The following is a 20291-nucleotide window of genomic DNA, read 5'->3' as shown; positions in this document are numbered from 1 at the left end:
CAGTATCTCCCCAGATCATCTGACCCAGTGTGTTCTGCACCAATCGCTATCTTTAAGGGAAATGTTATATTGGCATTGCACACAAAGTTCACCAAAGATATCTGCATCATGACCCCTGACAAGATTGAGAAAGGAATGTTTTCTAAGGAGTTATATAACTGGCATCAGAAGAAGAAAAACTTAGCTTTATGGTTGAGCAGGTATTTCTGCTGCTGGGGAGGTCTGGTTATGCATAATGCAGATACACAATGCACACTACAGGGGAGAGAGGAGGCCCAAATGGGCAGGAAAAAAATTATGTTTAAATCTTCTTGTCTTGCCTTAAAATATGAATTTTATTTCATTACAAATGGTAAGCAAAGGAAAAGATGCTCAAGATTATTAGTCATTAGAGAAATGCATATTAAACCACAAGATATCACTACACAATTATTAGAATAGCTAAAACAACAAAAAACCACAAAAACCCTGACAGTGCCAAGGACTTGAAAGGATGTGGAGCAAATTGGGCTTTCATACACTATTGGTGAGAATATGAAACGGTACATCCACTTTGAAAAAACAGTTGGTAGTATCTTAATAAAGTTAAACATACACAACGTACAGCTCAGCAGTCTCTCTCCCAGGTATCTGCCCAAGAGAAATAAAAACTTATGTTCACACAAAACTTATACATAAATGTTGAGAGCAGCTTTATAATTGCCCCAAACTGGAAACCACTCAAATGCCCCTCAACTTATCAATGGATAAACACATTGTGGTACATTCACACAATGGATTACCACTCAGCAATTTTAAAAAAGCAAAGAGCTAAAATACGCAAGGACAATGATGAATCTCCAATGTCTTATGCTAACTGGAAGAAGCCAGACTCAAAAGGCTTTGTACAAGGACTTGAGGACACAGTGGGAGGAGGGGAAGCTAGAACAAAGTGAGAGAGTAGCACTGACATATACACACTACCAAATGTAAAACGGATGGCTAGTGGGAAGCTGCTGCATGCCACAGTGAGATCAGCTCGATGCTTTGTGACGACCTAGAGGAGTGGGATAGGGAGGGTGGGAGGGAGGCTCAAGAGGGAGGGGATATGGCGATATATGTATACATTCACTTTGTTGTACAGCAGAAACCAACACAACGTTGTAAAGCAATTACACTCCAATAAAGATATTTAAAAAGGGCTTCCCTGGTGGTGCACTGGTTAAGAATCCGCCTGCCAATGCAGGGTACATGGTTCTAGCCCTGGTCCGGAAGATTCCACATGCCGCGGAGCACTTAAGCCCGTGCGCCACAGCTACTGAGCCTGCGCTCTAGAGCCCGCAAGCCACAACTACTGAAGCCCGCGCGCCCAGAGCCCATGCTCCGCGAGAAGAGAAGCCACCACAATGAGAAGCCACCGCAATGAGAAGCCCGCATACCGCAACGAATAGTAGCCCCCACTCGCCGCAACTAGAGAAAGCCTGCACGCAGCAACGAAGACCCAACGCAGCCAAAAATGATAAATAAAATAAATTTATTTTACAAAAAGTCTTCATACTGTACGATTCCATTTATGTGACAACCTGAATGAGATGAAAATATAGAGACATAAATCAGTGATTGCCAGGAAGAGTTGGGTGCAAAATAATTTGGGGGGTGATGAAACTGTTCTATATCTTGATTGTGGTGGTAATTACATGACAATAGCTGTTTGTCAAAACTCATAGATCTGTGCACTAAAAAGGGTTAATTTTACCACATCTAAAATTGTATCTCTTGGGAATTCCCTGGGGGTCCAGTGGTTAGGACTGGGCGCTTTCACTGCCCTGTCAAACCTGGGGCCCAGGTTCTATCCCTAGTCGGGGAACTAAGATCCCACAAGACACGTGGCATGGCGAATAGAATAGAATAAAATAAAATATTATATCACTAAGCATGACTAAAAACAAAAAAGCTTTAAAAAAAAAAACTATCCAATGGCTTCCCATCGCTGTTCAAAGAAAACTCAGCCCTCTGAGCTGCGCCTGCTGTGCCTCCTCTGCTCCCTTCCCTCCATCTCCCCTCCCTGGCTTCCTGTTGAACACGTCCACCTTCTTCCTGCTTTCTGGTCTTTGCACAAGTAGTTCGCTCTGTCCGGAGTGCTCTTCCCAAGTTCTTCAGATCTTTGTGAAGAGGCCTCTTGGACCATCTGCACCAAAGCAGACCCTTCCCAGCCCCTCCCTGTCATATCACCTTCTTTTATTTTCTTCATAGTATGACCTGGAAACATCTCGCTTGTTTCTCTTCTGTGTCTCTGATCTGGACATGTATGCACCGTGGAAACAGATACCTTCTCTGTCCTACTCAACTCTCTCCCCAAGTCTACAATAGTATCTGGCACTACACAGGCTCTCAGAACATACATGTTGAGACTGAATGAGTGAGTCGGAGTACAATGCCTCACCCCAAGGAAGTGAAAGGTCTTTCAGGAAAGGCCACGTCCCCTGCCCTCCTCCCATGCTCTGTGCTGGCTGTGATGCCCAGTTCAGAGCTGACACAACAAGCTGCCTGAAGTCCACCAGATCTGGTGTAAGTTAGGGCAAACTGGTGTGCACAGGGCACCTAGTGCAGCCTCTAAAGCAGTCAGCTTTGTGACCTTGGGAAGTTACTCAACCTCTGGGGGACTTAGATTCTTCAATGTCACAGTGGAGGTTGTGATGCCTGACACACACAGTGGAGGCTGTGATGGGCAGACAGCACTTGACAACCACTGTAGCTGGCAGGGCATGGAGGGAGCACCGAGCCTCCTCCCTCGGTTTTTACATTTTTTAACAGCTTTTTAACATAAGATAAAATGCACGTATTTAAAGTGTGCAATTTAATAAGCTTTGACAAGTGTATACATGCAAGAAACCATCCCAACTATCAAGACAGAGAACACATCTGCCACCTGTTTTCCTGTGTCCCACCCCTTTGTAATGTCTACCTCCTGCCACTCCCTCTACCCCAGGCAACCATTCCTCTGCTTTCTGTCACTGTACACGGGTGTATTTCTCAGGTTTTATATAAATGGGATCACACAACATATTCTCCTTTTTGCCTGGCATCTTTTACTTGGCATAATTATTTTGAGACTCATCCAGGTCGTAGCCTGTATCGGTAATTCATCCCTTTTTACTGCTGAGTTGTATATCCATTGTATGGATACACCACAGTTTATTTACACATCACCTGTTCTGGGCATTTCCAGTTTGGGGCTAGTACAAATAAAGCTGGTATGAACATTCATGTAGAAATCCTTATAAAGACACATATGCTTTCTTTTCTCTTGAATAAATACCTATGAATGACATAGAGTCATAAGGCAAGTGAGTGTTTAACTTTTTTTCTTTTTCAATATTTTTTTTTTTTTTTTGCTGTACGCAGGGCTCTCGCCGTTGTGGCCTCTCCCATTGCGGAGCACAGGCTCCGGACGTGCAGGCTCAGCGGCCATGGCTCACGGGCCCAGCCGCTCCGCGGCATGTGGGATCCTCCTGGACCAGGGCACGAACCCGTGTCCCCTGCATCGGCAGGCGGACTCTCAACCACTGCGCCACCAGGGAAGCCCTTCGATAATTTTTTTAAAAAATAAATTAATTTTATTTATTTTTGGCTGCGTTGGGTCTTCATTGCAGCACGCGGGTTTTCTCTAGTTGCGGCGAGTAAGGGCTACTCTTTGTTGTGGTGCGCGGGCTTCTCATTGCAGTGGCTTCTCTTGTTGCGGAGGACAGGCCGTAGGCGCGTGGGCTTCAGTAGTTGTGGCTTGCAGGCTCTAGGGCGCAGGCTCAGTAGTTGTGGCACACAGGCTTAGCAGCTCCGCAGCATGTGGGATCTTCCCAGGTCAGGGCTCGAACCCGTGTCCCCTGCATTGGCAGGCAGATTCTTAACCACTGTGCCACCAGGGAAGCCCTTCAATGGACTTTTGATTTTAGAACAGTTTTAGACTTTCAAAGGAGTTTCAAAGATAGTACAGAGTTCCTGTATATTCCATCTCTCCCTCACCCCCGCCATTGTTAAACATCTTACATTAGTATGGTGCATTTGCCTGATGAACCAATACTGATACATTATTATTAACTAAAGTTCAGATTTCCTCATTTCTAACCTACTGTCCTTTTCCTGTTCTATGATTTGATTCAGGACACAGCATTACATTTAGTCATCATGTCTTCTTAGGTTTCTCTAGACTGTGATAGTTTCTCAAACTTTCCTTGTTTTTGATGACCTTGATAGTTTTAAGTGGTGCTGGTCATTTACTTATTTTTATTGTGATAAAATATACATAACATAAAATTTGCCCTTATAAGTGTACAATTCGGTAGCATTAAATACATTTGAAATGTTCAACCACCATCTCTATTTAGTTCCAAAATATTTTAATCACCCCCAGAAGAAATGTCACACCAACTAAGCAGTCTCTCCTCATTTCTCCTTCCCCATAACCCCTGGTAATCACTAACCTGCTTTCTGTCACTTTGGATTTATTCATTCTGCATATTTCGTATAAACAGAATCATAAAATATGTGGCATTCTGCATCTGGCTTCTACCACTGAGCATTATGTTTCTGAGGTTCATCCATGTTGCCCTGTGTATCAGTACTTCATTATTTTTACAGCTGAATAATATTTCCCTGTATGGACAGACTACAATTTGTTTATCCATCCATTAGCTGATGGACTTCTGGGTTGTTTCTATTCTTTGGTTACTATAAATAATGCTGTTATAAATATTTGTGTACAAGTATTTATTTAAATACCTGTTTTCAACTCTTTTTTTTTTTTTTTTTTTTTTTTTTTGCGGTACGCGGGCCTCTCACTGTTGTGGCCTCTCCCGTTGCGGACCACAGGCTCCAGACACGCAGGCTCAGCAGCCATGGCTCACGGGCCTAGCCGCTCCACGGCATGTGAGATCTTCCTGGACCGGGGCATGAACCCGCGTACCCTGCATCGGCAGGCAGACTCTCAACCACTGCGCCACCAGGGAAGCCCTGTTTCAACTCTTTTGGGTATATACCTAGGAGTGAAATTGCTAGGTCATATGGTAGTTCTATGTTTAACTTGTTGAGGAACTGCCAAGCTGTTCTCCCTAGTGGCTGCACCATTTTCCATTCCCACCAGCAGTATAAGCAGGTTTCAATTTCTCTACATCCTCATTAACACTCATCTTCTGGGGGGTTGTTTGTTTGGTTGGTTGGTTTTTTAAATTATAGCCAGCCTCATGTGTGAGAAGTAGTGTCTCACTGTGGTTTACTTTTTATAATTTTTAAAAATATTTATTTATTTTTGGCTGCATTGGGTCTTCGTTGCTACACACAGGCTTTCTCTAGTTGTGGCGAGTGGGGGCTGCTCTTTGTTGTAGTGCATGGGCCCCTCATTACAGTGGCTTATCTTTGTCATGCAGCACAGGCTCTAGGCGGGTGGGTCTCAGTAGTTGTGGCACTTGGGCTCAGCAGTTGTGGTTCGCGGGCTCCAGAGTGCAGGCTCAGTAGTTGTGGCGCACAGGCCTAGTTGCTCCACGGCATGTGGGATCCTCCTGGACGAGGGCTTGAACCTGTGTCCCCTGCATTGGCAGGCAGATTCTTAACCACTGCGCCACCAGGGAAGTCCCTCACTGTGGGTTAAATTTGCATTTCTCTAATGACTAAATATGTTGAACATGTTTTCATGTGCTTGTTGACTCTTTGTATATCTTCTCTGGGGAAATATCTATTCAAGTTCTTCACCCATTTTTAAATTGGGTTGTTTGTCTTTTTGTTGTTGACTTGTAAGAGCTCTTTATGTGTTCTAGATACTACACTCTAATCAGATATATGATTTGCAAATGTTTTCTCTCATTCTGTAGGCTGTCTTTTCACTTCTTGACACTGTCTTTTGCAACACAAAAGTTTTCAACTTTTATGAAGTCCAATTTACCTATTTTTTCTTTTGTTGCTTGTGCTTTTGTTGTCATATCTAAGAATCCATTACCAAATCCATGGTGATGAGGATTTCTTCAAAGAGTTTTCTTTGAGTTAATTTTTGTATATGGTGTGAGGTAGGGGTCCAGCTTCATTCTTCATTTGTATCTTTTGAACATCTAGTTGTCCCAGCACCATTTGTTGAAGAGACTATTATTTTCCCTATGGAATAGTCTTGGCGATCTGTTGAAAATAAATTGTCCAGAGATGTATGAAATTATTCTGGGCTCTCTATTCTATTCCATTAGTCTGGATGTCTAGCCTTATACCAGTTCCACAGTTATGGTTACTGTAGCATTGTATGCAATAAGTTTTGAAATCAGAAATCTTGAGTTTCAAACTTTTTAAGATTGTTTTTGGCTTTTGGGCTCCCTTGTAATTCCACATGAATTTTAGGATCAGTTTTCCTGTTTCTGCCTACAAGGCCATTGAGATTTTGATAAGAATTGCATTGAATCTATAGATCACTTTGGGAAGGACTGTTGTCTTAACAATATTAAGTCTTCAAACCATGAACAGGATCTTTTTCCATTTATTTAAGTTTTTTTTCCCAGCAATGTTTTCTAGTTTTCAGTGTTGTCTTGTACCTCCATGGTTAATTTTATTCCTGTTTTATTTTTTTTGCTCTTTGCTACTGTATAGAAATACAGTTAATTTTGCGTGTTGATCTTGTATCCTGAGACTTTGCTGAATCTTATTAGCTCCAATAGTTTTATTAGCTCAAATAGTTTTTTTTAGTGTGAATTAATTTTTTTCTCTGTATAAGATCATGTCATCTGTGAATAGAGAGAATTGAAGGTTTAACTTTTTAAGAAAGTGTTTCCCAAATTGGGGTACCATTTTACATTCCCCCAGCAACATACGAGTTCCAGTTCCTCCAAATCCTTCCTTACTCTTGGTGTGATCCCACAGTACCACATCATCTACTTATGGGAAAATAGACAGAAAAATTAAGGGACCTATCCAGTCACCCAATACCACCTTCTCAGCATGCTCAAAGCACTGACCCAGATCTCACCAAGTCTGCATCCCTAAACCTTCATTTTCCATCCATGGATTAGGAAACTGATATCCCAAGCAGTTACCCCTGGGAGTGACTCCTCAGCCTGCAAGAGCTGAATGTTTGGCAGGCCTGTCCCAAGCCAGAGGGACCAGGGACCTCCCCTAAGGTTCTTCCCCCTTCCCTTGTCCTCCTCCCACCCTGCCCCTGCCCTTGAGCATCATCCTCTCCCAAACTCAGGGATCTGGGAAACCTGTAAGTCTTCCCTGTGACATCACAGAGCTGGTTGCCAAGGGAGACCTGCAGATCCATCCCCTAGGCAGGGGAGAGCACAGCCCTGCTGCACAGGAGACCCGGCTGCCCCTCCCCCACCTGGCTGGCCCTCCATGGAAGCCTTGGTCTGTGCGTTCTCTCAGCTGCACATAAGAGAAGGTGCCAGGCTGTGGGGAGGAGTGGCAGGAGAGAGGCCCCCCTGTCCTGACCTGGGCCCAAAGCCACCAGGGTGGCCTCAGGGACATGCAAGCTTGGGAGAGGGGAATGGCCACCAGTCCAGGCCATGTGACCCTGGGCACCAGAATGCTCTCTCTAGGGTAGGGGGCAAAAAGGGGTGGCAGAAAGAGCCTGCAGTCCTGAAAGAGATCTTGGTGCCAAGACTCAGGCTTCTCAGCCCTCCCTGTTGGTTGGGAGGGAGAAGGAGTGCTTTGTTGGGTGAGGGAGGTGGGAGACAGGGGGCGGAGCCCATCTGACAGACAGGTAAGCTGAGGCTCCGCAGGCCAGGGGTGGAGCCCATCACATAAGCATGTGACTACACTGTCCCCTCACAGCCGCTGTGGCCCACCAGCCACCAATCTCCTGCTCTCCCCTCCACAGATGCAGTGAGCTGGGCCCGAGGACGCACCAGTCACCCCAACATGCCACCCAATATCTATGTGGGGGGGCTGGGGGCCCAGCAGCAGCAGTGCCCCAGTGCCCAGGGAAGCAAGCCCAAGAACTTGCACCACCTCTGGGGCCTGGCTCTCTACCTGCCAGGCCACATGCATTCTGCCGGCCAGTGTGAAAGCCATTGGCTGAGCCAGCTCATGGCTGGGGGCTGCCTCCCACAACCCGAGGGCACAGTCTTGCCCCTGGACTTACCACAGGGGGCTCTGGGACCAGGTAACAGTCACCACTCAGCCCTTCTGGAAGCTCGACAGCCTGGGAAATACAGGTGAGCACCTGTCCAGGTGATGCAGGGCTGAGGACAGGAGGGGAAGACCCCGGGCAGGGTTGGGCTGGGCACTCAGATGGACCCAGGTGGCCCCTCTCCACTCCCAATCCTCCTGGGTACCTGTCCCAGCTCTACATTTGATGAGGGACCTTGGCCTGCTCTCCCCCGCTGGCCAGGTCTGTTTCCCCATTTGTAAAATGAGGGGTTCGTGTTAGAGAAGGGTCCTTTCAGTTTGAAACGTGTTTCCCTCTTCCTCCTCCCCTCCCAGGTTTTAAGGAGAACTGCCCCCTCCCCTCTGGTTTTGAAGGATGCCAGGTTCACGGGGGTCATAGGATGGGCTGGCAGCCTCCCCCAGGTCCCTCCAAGTGACTCCTCTACTCCCGCTTTCCTCAGCTTCCAGTTCCAGCATGTACCCAGCCAAGGGTGCCCCCTCCCAGCCCGGTGCCCCTGAAGGCTTGGGGCTCAGGCCTAAGAGATCCTGGGTGGGCCTCAGAGGAATCCACATGTCCCTTGAGCAAGAGAACTCACTCTGGGGCTCTGGAGAGGCCATAGGGATCCAAGTGCCAGGGCTGGTTCTCCCAGCTCAGGACAGGAGGGGAAAGGATGGCCCAGGAGGAGGACACAGGTCCAGGCAGAAGGGCTCAGCCCCCACCAGTAGCATCCCCACACCGAGATGCCTGGGCAGCTGCCCAGCACCAGAGCCTAGGCCAGCCTTGGGAAAACTCGAGGGTGGAAGGATGAGGAGGTCCTGCGGGAGGGACAGAAAGAAGCCTGGGCGTACCCTTGCAGCCTGCTCCAACTCAAGTCAGCCACTTGTACCTGGGAGGCTGGGCGGAGTGGAGAGTTGGGCTCCCAAGAGGCCGGGGAGCCTACAGGTCTAATCTCAATAAAAGCCAAGGCCTGCACCTTCTGCCCCTGGGTCTGTCTGTCATCAGGCCAATTCAGCCACAGAAATGGTCCCTCGGCACCTGTGTTCTGAGAGCAGAGTTCCATGTCGATCCTGGGGGAATCCGAGGTGCTCCCACCCTTAGTTGAGGAGGGAGCCGTCCTCCTCTGGGCGGGACTCTGGGCAGGCTTCCTGGGTGGGCAGGGTCTCAGCAGGCCTAAGAGCAGGGCTTGGTGTTCTGGGTGGAGAGGGCAGAGGACAGAGAAAGTTAGGCCAAGTTTAGGGAGGGTGTCGGGAGGAGAGCAACCTGGGCAGAGACATTGGCCCTGACCCCATGCCGCCCCTCATTGAGGCCTTGGTTGAGTTCACCTTCCCTGGGGACCCCTGGCTGCCCTGACCCTCCAGGCAGAATGAGCACAGCCCTTCTCCCAGCTGGGCTAGACTCCAGGCAACCAGGCATGGGCTCCTCTGTATCAGGAGGTCTTAACCTCAGCCCTGTTGACATTTGGGGCTATGCCATTCTTTGTTTCGGGGGCTGTTCTGTGAGTTGCAGGATGTTTAGCAGCGCCCTGGCCTCCACTCACTAGATTCCAGTAGTGCCCTCCGCCCAGTGTGGTAACGAAAAACATCTCTGGAGAGTCTGAGGTCCCCTGGGGGGCAGAATCTCTTGGGATGAGACCCCCTGCTCTACATCACTGGGCCTCAGCCTGTGGGGACAGATGGGAGAACCTGGGTTTGCCTCAGTGACCCTCACCATTTGGCTGATTTCCTGTCCTGGCAGCCTGGGTCAGGCAAGGGCTGACCTACCCCTCTCACAGGCTTCTGTCAGACCACACATGATAGTGTCAAGGACATTCTGGACACCAGGACAGCTGGGCTCCTTCCAGACATGGGGAAAGCTCCCACAGGCCCCTGCCCTTCCCCTGTACCCTGGTACAGCAGATTCTGGAAACCTTGGTCCCTGGGTGCTTTTCAGGTTGTTGTACGTGTGCATGCAGCCCTGGGTGGTGGCAGCTCCTAGTCCGGGCCACCAGCCTCAGGCCCTGTCCCATAGGGAGGGCCATCAGGGGGAGGCCCAGCCCTCAGGGAGCAGTGCACCCACGCTTTGGAGGGGTCCACACCTGGGCTGGGGTCTCAAGCCCACCGTTCACAGCTGTGTGGCTCTTGAGCTACTCCCAGCCCCTCAACCAGTCATTTGTCTAAGAGGGTGACAGGCACGACCTCCTGCCCCCAGGGTGGCCAGAGGCTCCAAGAAGTTGGTAGAAGGACCTGATCCCCCTCTTGGCCCAGCCAGGGGCTGGGACCTGCTGCCCCCCACCCGCTCCCGCCTAAGGCTCCTGTGGTGGGGTGCCCTGGGCAGGGCCCCTGCCTGACCACTGCACTTTCACCAGCTCTAGAACCTCTTCCAGGGCTGTATTCCTTGGCAGGGCAAGGTACAATTATGATCATAAAAAACAATCGCCCTTTGAGCTGGAAGGCGTCCTTGGGACTTGCCAGGGGACAAGCAGCTCCTGGGCCACCCTCAGCCACGGGGCGGGTCCACAGGCGCAGGGCCTGCAAAGACAGGATGTGACCAATTAAAGTCTATTTATTTGTTTGTAGTAAGACAAAACACTATAATCTGTTCAACACTGGGCTGGACACTTCAGTGATAAGGAGGTGGGGGAGGGAGGGGCAGGGCAAAGCCTCTGAGCTCAATTACGAATGTACAAAGTAGAACCTTCTGGAAGACTCTTCCCTTACCCTGAGGGGCAGAAATAAAAATCACATGATCATCGTTGATTCAGATTAGAGAGGACACCCAGCTGGGCCTCAGCATGAAACCAACGTCAGCATGGAGGTGGGGAGTGGGGGGAGATGGAGTGCCTTTCCTGCCCAGGATCCACCGGTGAGGCCGCAGGAGCCCCGGGCCAGGAAGTTCTGAGGGAGGGAAGGACACGGTCACGGAGCCCCCACCTGGGGTTTCCCGTCTCCTGCTCTTGTCCGGCGTGAGACTCTGCCCCATCCCCTCTGCTCTGGAGGGGCAGGCCAGGCAGCAAGAAGCTCTAGGGGCCCTGGCAGAAGGGGTGCCAGAAGCACGTGCCGTCCACGCGCACACTTCCAGGCACTGTCTCTGCCCCAGAGGTGGAGGGACCACAAGGCACGTACTGTCCCCAGCCCCAAAGGCCGGGTCTCACTTGGTCATTGCGGTGCTCAGCTTTGTCCTGTCTGCACCTGGCCAGGCCTCAGAGCTGCTGCTCATGGGGCTGGGGGGTTGTGGGGAGAGGACCCCCAGGCCCTCAGTGGTGCCTGTCCTCAGCCCGGCTCCCTGCAGCAGCTCAGCTGAATGGCACATCCACCATCTGACAGGTGGTTCCAATCGCTCGGGACAGAATGAAGCAGCCCATGGGAAGAGGCTGTGGGAGGACTCAGCCTCCTAGTGGGGAATGTGGGCACCTGTCTCGTTATCCGTCCGCACATGTGGGGAGCAAAGCCACAGAGCTCAGTGTGTGGGTGAGAAGCCTCCCCAGCTGTGCCCAGCAAGGGTCAGCCCTGGGTGGAGAGACCGGAGCTGCTCCCCGCCCCTCCGGGCTTCTGGGTGCTGGTTCTGGACCAGGGGCTGGCCTTCCCGTTATTTTGACCCCTCATTGTTCAGAGGCTCCTGTGTCTTTAGGGTCAAGTCTGTCCGTAACACTTGGGTTCCTCCCTCCCAGAAGTTTATTCCGACTTTGCAGGAAGGAGCTGGAAGGATCACACAGCGGAGGGGAAGAGGCCGGTGAGGGGCGTGGGGAAGGAAGCCCTTTCCCATGCCCTTGCTCCCAGGGCAGCAGAAGAAACAGACCACAGTGAACGCTGCCACCCCTAGGTGCCCGTGGGGCTGGAGCACATGCGGGGGCCCGGCCAGGGCTCAGCAGAAGTGAAGGCTTCCAGATTGGGAAGGAGGGCTGGAGGAGCCTGTGGGATACACAAGAGGGGAGCAGGGGTGAAGGCTTCAGCAGAAACGCTCTGCTTCCCTCCCCTCCCCAGGGGCCCGGCCTAGGAGCCCAAAGCTGGGTCCCTGGCGCTCCTGAAGTGTAAGCCCTCCTCCAGGTCCAGAGTCCCTTCCAGTGACCACTGGCTCGCCTCGGTCCCAGCACAAACCACAGTACCGATGGGGGTGCCAGCCCAGGAGGCCACGGAGCCCTGCCGCCTGGGCTTGGCCCACATCACAATCTGCTCTGGGCCGTGTCCATGCACAAGGGGTAGACCTTGGAGTCCCCATGGCGCCATTCCCTGAGGTCTGGGAGACCAGCTCCCCACGGTGCTCAGAAGCAGCTGTGTCTAAGCAGAGCTCTCATCTAGGTGCCCACCACAGGGCAAGGCCGCTGCTGTTAAAGCTGCCATCTACAGTGAAGCACCACCAGGGACATGGCGGCACTGATAACCCCTGGGAAGGGGAAGCTGAGTGTCTGGGGACAGGAGTAGAAGGGGCTTGATCTTTTAGTAACTTTTCAATTTTTGAACCATTTGAATGCATTAAAAAGTAGTTCAGTAGTTCAGGTAGTTCAGGCCAAGCTCTGGCCAGGTCAAGAGCTCTGCTTTCCCTCCTGAAGTTTCTGAGAGACGTTCGGGAACTATCTTGGCCCCTGGCCATGCTTCCCAGCACCCTGAGCAGCAGATGCCCATCCAGGGCCTCCTGTTTTCATTGCTGAAAGCACCGCCTCCATTTCCCCAACCATCAGCCCACTGGGCTCTGCTCCCCTTTCTGCACCCCCTGCTCTGGTGTACCTGGGGGAGACCGGGCACGCCCCTTGACTCTCTTCTCCCGAGCCCACGTAGCACCGGGCCTGCAGGTGGGGCAGGCCGACGGGCCCAGCAGGTGCCCACCGGCTCCTCTGCAGAGGACAGCAGAAGTCAGATGGCTGGGAAGGTGGTTTCCACAGGGTGCCAAGGGGTGGGGCCTGGCAGAGACTGCCTGGCTGGCGTCACATGGTCCGGCTGTACTCGATGCCGCCCTTGGTGGAGATGCTTGACCATGGCAGGAAGCTGCAGAGCAGGCTGTGGGCCTGGCGGTAGATCCTGTGTGGGATGGAACAGGGGCTCAGGTTTGCTAGCGCAGAGCCCAGGTGCTGGATGTAGTCCGTGCAGCTCTGTTAAGGAAGATTCCGACTCGCCTGCCCAACTGCCCCAGGGTGGCACTGTCAGCACGGTGACCATGGGGGCCGCATGCAGACAGCACGCCACTCTTGCAGGAGGCCAAGAGCCTGCTCAGCCTCTGCAGGGCTGGAAAGCCTCATCAGATGGAGGGGGCTCTGCTGCACAAAATAATGCGGGGCAGAGCCTGGGTACAAGGGACCTTCTGGGTGAGGCCCCAGGCACCTGGACACCCAGACTAAGGCTGGACAGGACTGGGTGCTGGGGGAGGGATCTGGAAGAGCAAGTGTTCCTAGTTCTCCCCTACACTCAGTCCTCAGACTGGCAGGGCCCTGTCCCTGTGATGAGGAGGGGTCAGCAGTCCTGACCCCGTGGACACCCATAGAGACCCATCTTCACAGGAGCTAGGCCTGCAGGCTTTTGGGCCGTCCTTGTCTTTCTTGTTTATTTCCCTGTGAAATGGATAAATCCTGGACTCATTAATTTAACTTCTCTCTCTCACATACACACAGTATTTTGGGATTCACACCCTATGACTATCAGGAAGTCTCCTGGCCTCCACCGAACATGTCAAGGCCAGAGAGAGTTAAAGAGGAGGGAGCAGGGCAGGGACACACCTCTGGGTCACGCACCCAGCAAAGAAGGTTTGAACCCAAATGTTCAAAAACAGCAAACAAACAAAAAAACAACAAAAAAGAAACAAAAAACAAAACAAAACAAACAAAACAAACAAACAAAAAAAAACAGCAAACAGTTCGTTTCACCTCACTTGCTTGGCTTCTCCCCCACCAGCACACAGCCCCATGAGAGCCGGGGCTTCTGGCTGTTTCGTTCACTGTTGTATCCCCCACGCACCTGGGGGAACAGGAGGCTCTCATTCGATACTTGATGGATGGATGGATCTTAGGCCAGGAGGCTGAACACCCTCCCCTCACACCAGTCTAACGTCCAGTGAGCGCCGAGTGCCAGAGCTGGCCTGCTTTCCCAACGTCCACACCCAGGCTGTCATTTCCCAAGATGTACCAGCCAGACCTGCCCACAACAATATCTGGTCCCATGAGCTTGGCCTTGTGGATGCCATGTGAAGGCAACCACAGCTCCAGCTGGTACACGGGCCCTGCTAAGAAGCCACAATACCTCACCCCTGAAAGAGAAAGGATATAGGATGGTCCAGGGAGGGTGGCCACCGTTGATGTAGAGGACATAGGTGAAGCCATCTTTGAGGACCCCTCGGATGGAATAGTAATAGGGGAGATAGTGATGCTGCTTGAAGTCTCTGTTTTCGTAGAAGTTTATAGCCGTATTGTTGGTAGTGAGGACGTGCAGGTAGATGGCTTTGCAGTGGTCCTGGGCGGTGGTTGATATGTGATCTTTTAAACTCTCAAGTAATAGGGAACCTGCGGAGGAAGAGGCACAGGGCAAGTGGGAAGGAAGTGTGAGGCAGACAAGGAAGTCATCTTTGCAGAGGTCTCTACAGATCTCTCTGCTTTTGGACCGAAGACCGACCTCCCATAACCAACCACTATAGAAGTCCCTAACATCTCATGGCTCGATGGGGCTTGTCACCTGAGGCCCTCAGGCATCCGGAACCGCGGATGCCAGCCTGCTAGTTCCCTCCCAGGGGCTGAACCCACAACAGAGACTCACTGATCTTTTTAGACAATGAAGTGTAAACCTGAGCCCAGGAAAATGTGGAACGGACACAAATGAAGACTCTGCCACTCACTGGCTGTGTGGCTGAGTGGGATGGGAATTTGGAGTCATGCGGGCAGCCCGGCACCCCAGGTGTGGCGGGCACCCGATAAATGGTGGCTAGCACTATTTTTCAATTATGTTTTCTACTCTTAATCAAGAATACCTTGGGTCTCTGTCACACAGAGTGAAGTAAGTCAGAAAGAGAAAAATGAATACCGTATATGCTAAAGCACATATATGGAATCTAGAAAAATGGTACTGATGAACCTAGTGGCAGGGCAGGAATAAAGACACAGACGTAGAGAATGGACTTGAGGACACAGCGGGGAAGGGGAAGCTGGGACGAAGTGAGAGAGTAGCACTGACATATATACACTACCAAGTGTAAAATGGATGGCTAGTGGGAAGCTGCTGCATAGCACAGGGAGATCAGCTCGATGCTTTGTGACCACCTAGAGGGGTGGGATAGGGAGGATGGGAGGGAGGCTCAAGAAGTATGGGATATGGGGATATATGTATACTTATAGCTGATTCACTTTGTTGTACGATAGAAATTAACACAACATTGTAAAGCAATCATACTCCAATAAAGTTATTAAAAAAATATATATCTTGGGATCAGACATAAGCTGTGTGTGTGGTGAGAGGCACGATAAGGGGTGCCCATTCCCAAATGAGGACATTCGGGAGCGGTTATTAATCTGATCTTGTCAGATTTGGGAAAGAGGCCACGGCAGAAAGACCTGGTGTTGTACGGAAAGAGGACAGGCTGAAAGCCAAGGGAGTGGGTGGGGTCATGGGTCTTGTTGGAAGGGGAGAAGGATGAAGGTCTGGCCCCAGACAGAGGGACAGGGATGGAAGAAGAGACTGAGGGGTATTTATGAGAGACAATCGTCAGAACGGGGCGGAGTGGGTGAGTTGGTGGGGTGGTTTATGAGCTCTGCCACTCTTACCTATGCCATGCTTTCTGAATTCCTTCACTACTCCCAGGCTTAGGATGTATGCAACCTGCGTGTCAACAGAGAAGCTGGAGGCTAGAATATCTCCATCCTAAAGAGAAAGTCAGAAACAGTTGCGTCAGCAGTGGAGGCCCCGGTCCCACTGTAGGACACAGCTCACTTGCCAACTTCCCAGCCATGACACCTGGGGGGACACTGGGGCAGAGGGGACAGAACAGAAGATAACAGAGGGTCACCTCCACCCCCATGGAAACAAGAGGGTGTGGGCCCTTCTGCGAGAAACTGCAGATATAAGAGCACACAAAAAAATCACTTCTCTTGGGGTGAGTGGTAGACCAGACAAGGAGGGTCAGGGATGCCAGATGAGTGAAGTCATGGTGGGAAGAAGGAACCGCTCAGCGGGCCCTCAGCACGTGACAGTCCACCCGCCAAGAGACAAGACAGCCCAAGAGAGTGTGAATGTTTTAACTAGGGATCCTACACATCCCCAGGTGGTCTCGCAGTAAAGGGGGAGGCGGGGGTCAGGGTGGACAGTGGTGCCCTCCACCACCCTCCGCTGCCAAGGCCAGGCCAAGTGACACACCGCCCCACGTGGGTCTCTTGGTTCCGGAGATGCAATTTTGGACCAGGAGTGTCATGAATCCGACCAGCACACGGTTCTTATGTTCTTCTCCCTCACAAAGAACTAGAAGGATCTGCCATGTGTATGGTTTTCTCTACCCCACTGAAAAGGACACTTGGCGACTTGGCCTTTGTGTCCCGTCCACTGCTCACTGAGTGGCTCCCACGTGCTGGGAGTGGGTCAGCTCCCCACTCCCCGCCCCACCCTCCACACCACAGTTAGCCTGGACACAGGTGGGCTTGTCATCGGTCTCAGGGAGGTAAGCATCCTTCCTGCTCTCGTGACTCGAAGCCCGCAGAAAGGCCAGTGTACCGTTTACCTGCCTCCCTACTTCAAAACGGCTGTCATTGTGAAGCCTGTGGTCGTGTTACTTAATGCATATACGACTGTGTCACGAACACACAGAAAGAAACCAACCAGGTACGAATCTCACATGCCGTCTGGGCTCCCAAGAGAAAGGACCAGAGCAGGCAGCGTGACTGTGTCACAAGGCCCCACAGTCCTGTCCAGAGGCACGGACTGCCAAGTCATTGCCGCATACACTCACCTCCTTGTGTATCTTGGTCCTACTTTTTATTTCAGCTACGATCATTCCCACGATGGCGCCCCTGTAGGTTGCGGCGAGGGAAAAGAACTTCTTGTTGGAGGTGATATCACGATACCATGAGTCTGGGTACCTGAAGAGGAGACAAACTCAGATGAACTGGCCAGGTCAAGTCCAACCCCCATCGTGCTTCAGAGAGTTGAACCACAGGGGACCCTAGGCTGCTCTGTCCACCACTCAGGGTTGACGAGGGGTCTGCCCATCGCTCAGTCTCCACCGAAGTGTATCACTCTCAGAGTATCATCTTCTGAAAGCGGTTATCTTTCCAGACAGGACTGGAAATTTGATAGGAAAACAATCTTGCAAGACACAGAGACAAGAGGGGAAAACCTCTGATGATACTGTCCCCTCGAGAGCAGTGCCTGGGGGGGGCAGGTGGATGAGTTAAGATTGATGACCCCCGCAGCCCATGGACACCTGGGTGATTTCCAAGAATTCTGTGAGACTTTTTCAAGACTGGGGGAAGTGGTGTGGGGAAAGCCAGGTTTGCTGCAGAGTGGCATTTGAGTTTCAGGGACTGGGCCTCAAGGGCAAGGTGTATCCAGGGTCACTGGGGCTGCTCACCAAGTGCCGTCCGAGGGGAGCAGGGAAAAGAACAGTGATGCAGTGATGAAAAGGCAGACTCAGCCACAGCCAAGGAGGCTCGGTCGGGAGGGTGTCTGGGTTTGTTTCCTAACGGACACAGCGGGTTAGCCCAGGATGCCTTTCATGAGACCAAGAGCTGGAGGAGGGTCTCAGACCCTCCTGGCGACACAGAGAGGTGCTCTACTCAGGTCTTCACTGTAGAGGCCACCGCCCGCCCACTGGAAGGTTCCATAGAACCTGAGCATCACCCAGGCTCCTCTCCTGGTCCTCATCACACTCCTGCCTTCTGACCGCAGCAGTGCTGGGTGGCGCGGCAGCCAGGAGGGGAGCTGCCACCACATGGTCTGATGGGACTGAAGTTCTCTCCCTCATCTTTGGAACCTGAGGCCTCAGGCCCAGGAAGCTGCAAGGAGAGGCAAGCAGGTCGGGCTCCTCAGAGGCACAGAGGCTCTGGTTGGTGAGGCTCTACCTGCCCCAGGTCGCCCTCAGCGGGGTCTAACCTCGGACTTACTGGATTACTTTCCAGCGGTGGGACTGCTGGGATGACATTTATTTTCTAACCTATGAAGCCGCCGCTAGCCTGTGGCCCCAGAAGGTGACAATTCACATTCCTATCAGGGACGTAAGGGAATCCCTCCCTTCCTGCCGGCAGCAGGTTAAACACGTCTGAGGCTAAGGCTCACGGAAATGTGATGATTGGCAGGATCTTGTTTATTTTTAATTTTTAAAAGTCTGCACTATTTTTCTCACTACAAGCTCTATGTGCATATTACAGAAAAATGTAGGAAGTACAGACAAGCAAAACCAGACAAACTTGTAGATGTTAATCATCCACCCACGTGAACTACCGAACACATTTGCTACGAGGTACATATCCTCCTAAGCTTTTATCTTGTATGTGTTTTTAAACAAAAGGGGGATTGTGGTACATACTGCTTTCTAGTCTGCTTTTTCCACTTAATATCTCATTAAAAAAACTCTCCTAGTCAACATATATACCTCTAGGACAGGTTTTTTTTCCCCCGGCAGAATAACATTATACTTTTGCATACACATACCCCGATGTATGTAACCAATTCCTTTCTGTTAAGATACTTAAGTAGCTTCTCAATTTTCTGAATATTGTAAGTAGCACAGCATGGAACATCTTTGTAACTAAAGATTCTCAGTCAAGCCCTTTCGGGGATCTCTAGGAACACAATGAGATGCAAAGAGCCTGGTGGTAGTCAGGGAGCAGGGCCCGGGGCCCTGACAGGCGAGGTCACTCTGGGCCACCACGGCGCCTTCACAGCAAGCCTTTCAGCTTTGGCACCCGCAGCTCTGCGCACATCCCCCCCGCCATTCCCCATCCCCCAAGCCACAGCTGGGGACACTGCTCAACTTACTCGATGGGGAACCAGTCGCCGCACAGGTGCTTCACGGTGTCTATGTCATCGTGGCAGAGGAGACGCAGGCTGACCTCGCTGAGGGAGCTGGATGGCACCACCTCTGTCATTCACACCTGCAGGGAGGGAGGTGTCAGGAGGCAGCCGCACCCACGCTGCCGCCTCCTCCTCCTCATATAACCTGTGAGGCAAGCAAGGTGGGAAAGCTCGCACCGTCCCCCTGATGGAGTGTTCCTCCCCTCACAACACTCCATGCACTAGGCATCACAGGCACGCCCCCACCCCCACCGTCCCTGCAGGGCAGGAAACCAAGGATCGGGAAGGCCTGGGAGGATGGGGACCCAGGGTCCCCTCGCTGCTCACATGGGATACTTCTGAGCCCCACAGAGGGCAGCCCAACTCTGGTCTGTGTTCTCTCTTCTCTTGGCCCCTCTGAGCTGCCCTCTGAGCGCCCACACCAGCCCTACTTCTGCCCAGAGGTTCTCACGTCTCCCTCACACCTGCTGTTTTTCCACTGGGGAGACACACAGCCCTGCCAGCCCCAACTCCTCCCAGCCTGGGCCAGTGGCTGCCAACAAACGACCCAGGGCTCAGCAGCCCCAGAGACTGCAAGTGGCACTTGCTGGGTGGGCCATTTCTCCTCCCCTATGTGAGCACAGAAGGACTTCAAGACATGTCAAAAGTTCAAGACAGGGGCCACGAGTTGCAACGATTAAATCAGGAAGCTACATTCAGTCCAGGCAGGAAGGCCACGGGTAGACTCTGACAAAGCACCTGTACCCCCAGGACTCAGCGATCGCCAAGGAAAAGCCTAACCTCACACCCCTGAGATCCTGCAGTCCCACGTCCCCCAGGGATGGAGGCCAGCCTCCCAGTGCCTCCTGTGAAATACACAAAGCCCTCAAGGTTCCTACCTACAATGCTGGGCCTGAAGCCAATCAAGCCTCCAGGGCCTAACTTCACAACTGCAGGTAACACTTGGCACCCAGGCACCATGACATCTGACACACACGGAACGGGTAGAATTCTACAAGACAACTGGCCTGGTCTCTTCAAAAAGTCAATGTCATTTAGGGACCTCCCTGGTGGTGCACTGGTTAAGAAATCTGCCTGACAATACAGGGTACACAGGTTCGATCCCTGGTCCGGGAAGATCCCACATGCCGCAGAGCAACTAAACCCGTGCGCCACAACTACGGAGCCTGCACTCTAGGGTCTGCGCTCTAGAGCCCACGCACCACAACTAATGAGCCCACGAGCCACAACTACTGAAACCCATG

The 20291-nt window shown here is 51.7% G+C and overlaps 3 protein-coding genes across 9 annotated transcripts in view; 2 read left to right on the top strand and 1 right to left on the bottom strand.

The window, feature by feature from the left end:
- Positions 1-1498: 1498 nt before the first annotated feature.
- The window catches only part of NAA60 (N-alpha-acetyltransferase 60, NatF catalytic subunit), a 50350-nt gene continuing 31557 nt past the window's right edge, over positions 1499-20291 (bottom strand). Inside the window, exons 2-8 of one of the 7 annotated variants that reach the window (XM_032603861.1) lie at positions 19012-19127; positions 16985-17114; positions 15810-15906; positions 14324-14558; positions 12796-13149; positions 8090-11982; positions 1499-6731 (exon numbers count right to left, since the gene is read on the bottom strand). In XM_032603861.1, coding sequence (XP_032459752.1) covers positions 12993-13149; positions 14324-14558; positions 15810-15906; positions 16985-17114; positions 19012-19121 — 729 coding nt within the window. In that variant the 5' untranslated portion in view covers positions 19122-19127 and the 3' untranslated portion in view covers positions 1499-6731; positions 8090-11982; positions 12796-12992. Of the gene's footprint in view, positions 11983-12795; positions 13150-13925; positions 14017-14303; positions 14559-15809; positions 15907-16984; positions 17115-19011; positions 19193-20291 lie in introns of those variants that run through there. The other 6 variants (XM_032603863.1, XM_032603864.1, XM_032603865.1 and 3 more) reach the window with 6 other exon arrangements.
- Positions 7753-8188, top strand: LOC116739526 (uncharacterized protein C16orf90 homolog; the record flags this gene model as incomplete). Its single annotated transcript, XM_032603868.1, has 1 exon — positions 7753-8188. A coding segment is annotated over one exon (414 nt), but the record flags the coding sequence as incomplete, so codon positions are not given.
- Positions 8303-8726, top strand: C15H16orf90 (chromosome 15 C16orf90 homolog). The gene is given in 3 exon segments (XM_032606111.1): positions 8303-8338; positions 8495-8643; positions 8645-8726. Coding segments are annotated over 3 exon segments (255 nt in total). The 3' UTR covers positions 8715-8726.

This window comes from Phocoena sinus, chromosome 15, assembly GCF_008692025.1.
Source record: "Phocoena sinus isolate mPhoSin1 chromosome 15, mPhoSin1.pri, whole genome shotgun sequence".
Lineage (NCBI taxonomy): Eukaryota > Metazoa > Chordata > Mammalia > Artiodactyla > Phocoenidae > Phocoena > Phocoena sinus.
This window is presented reverse-complemented; position numbering and strand designations above follow the sequence as displayed.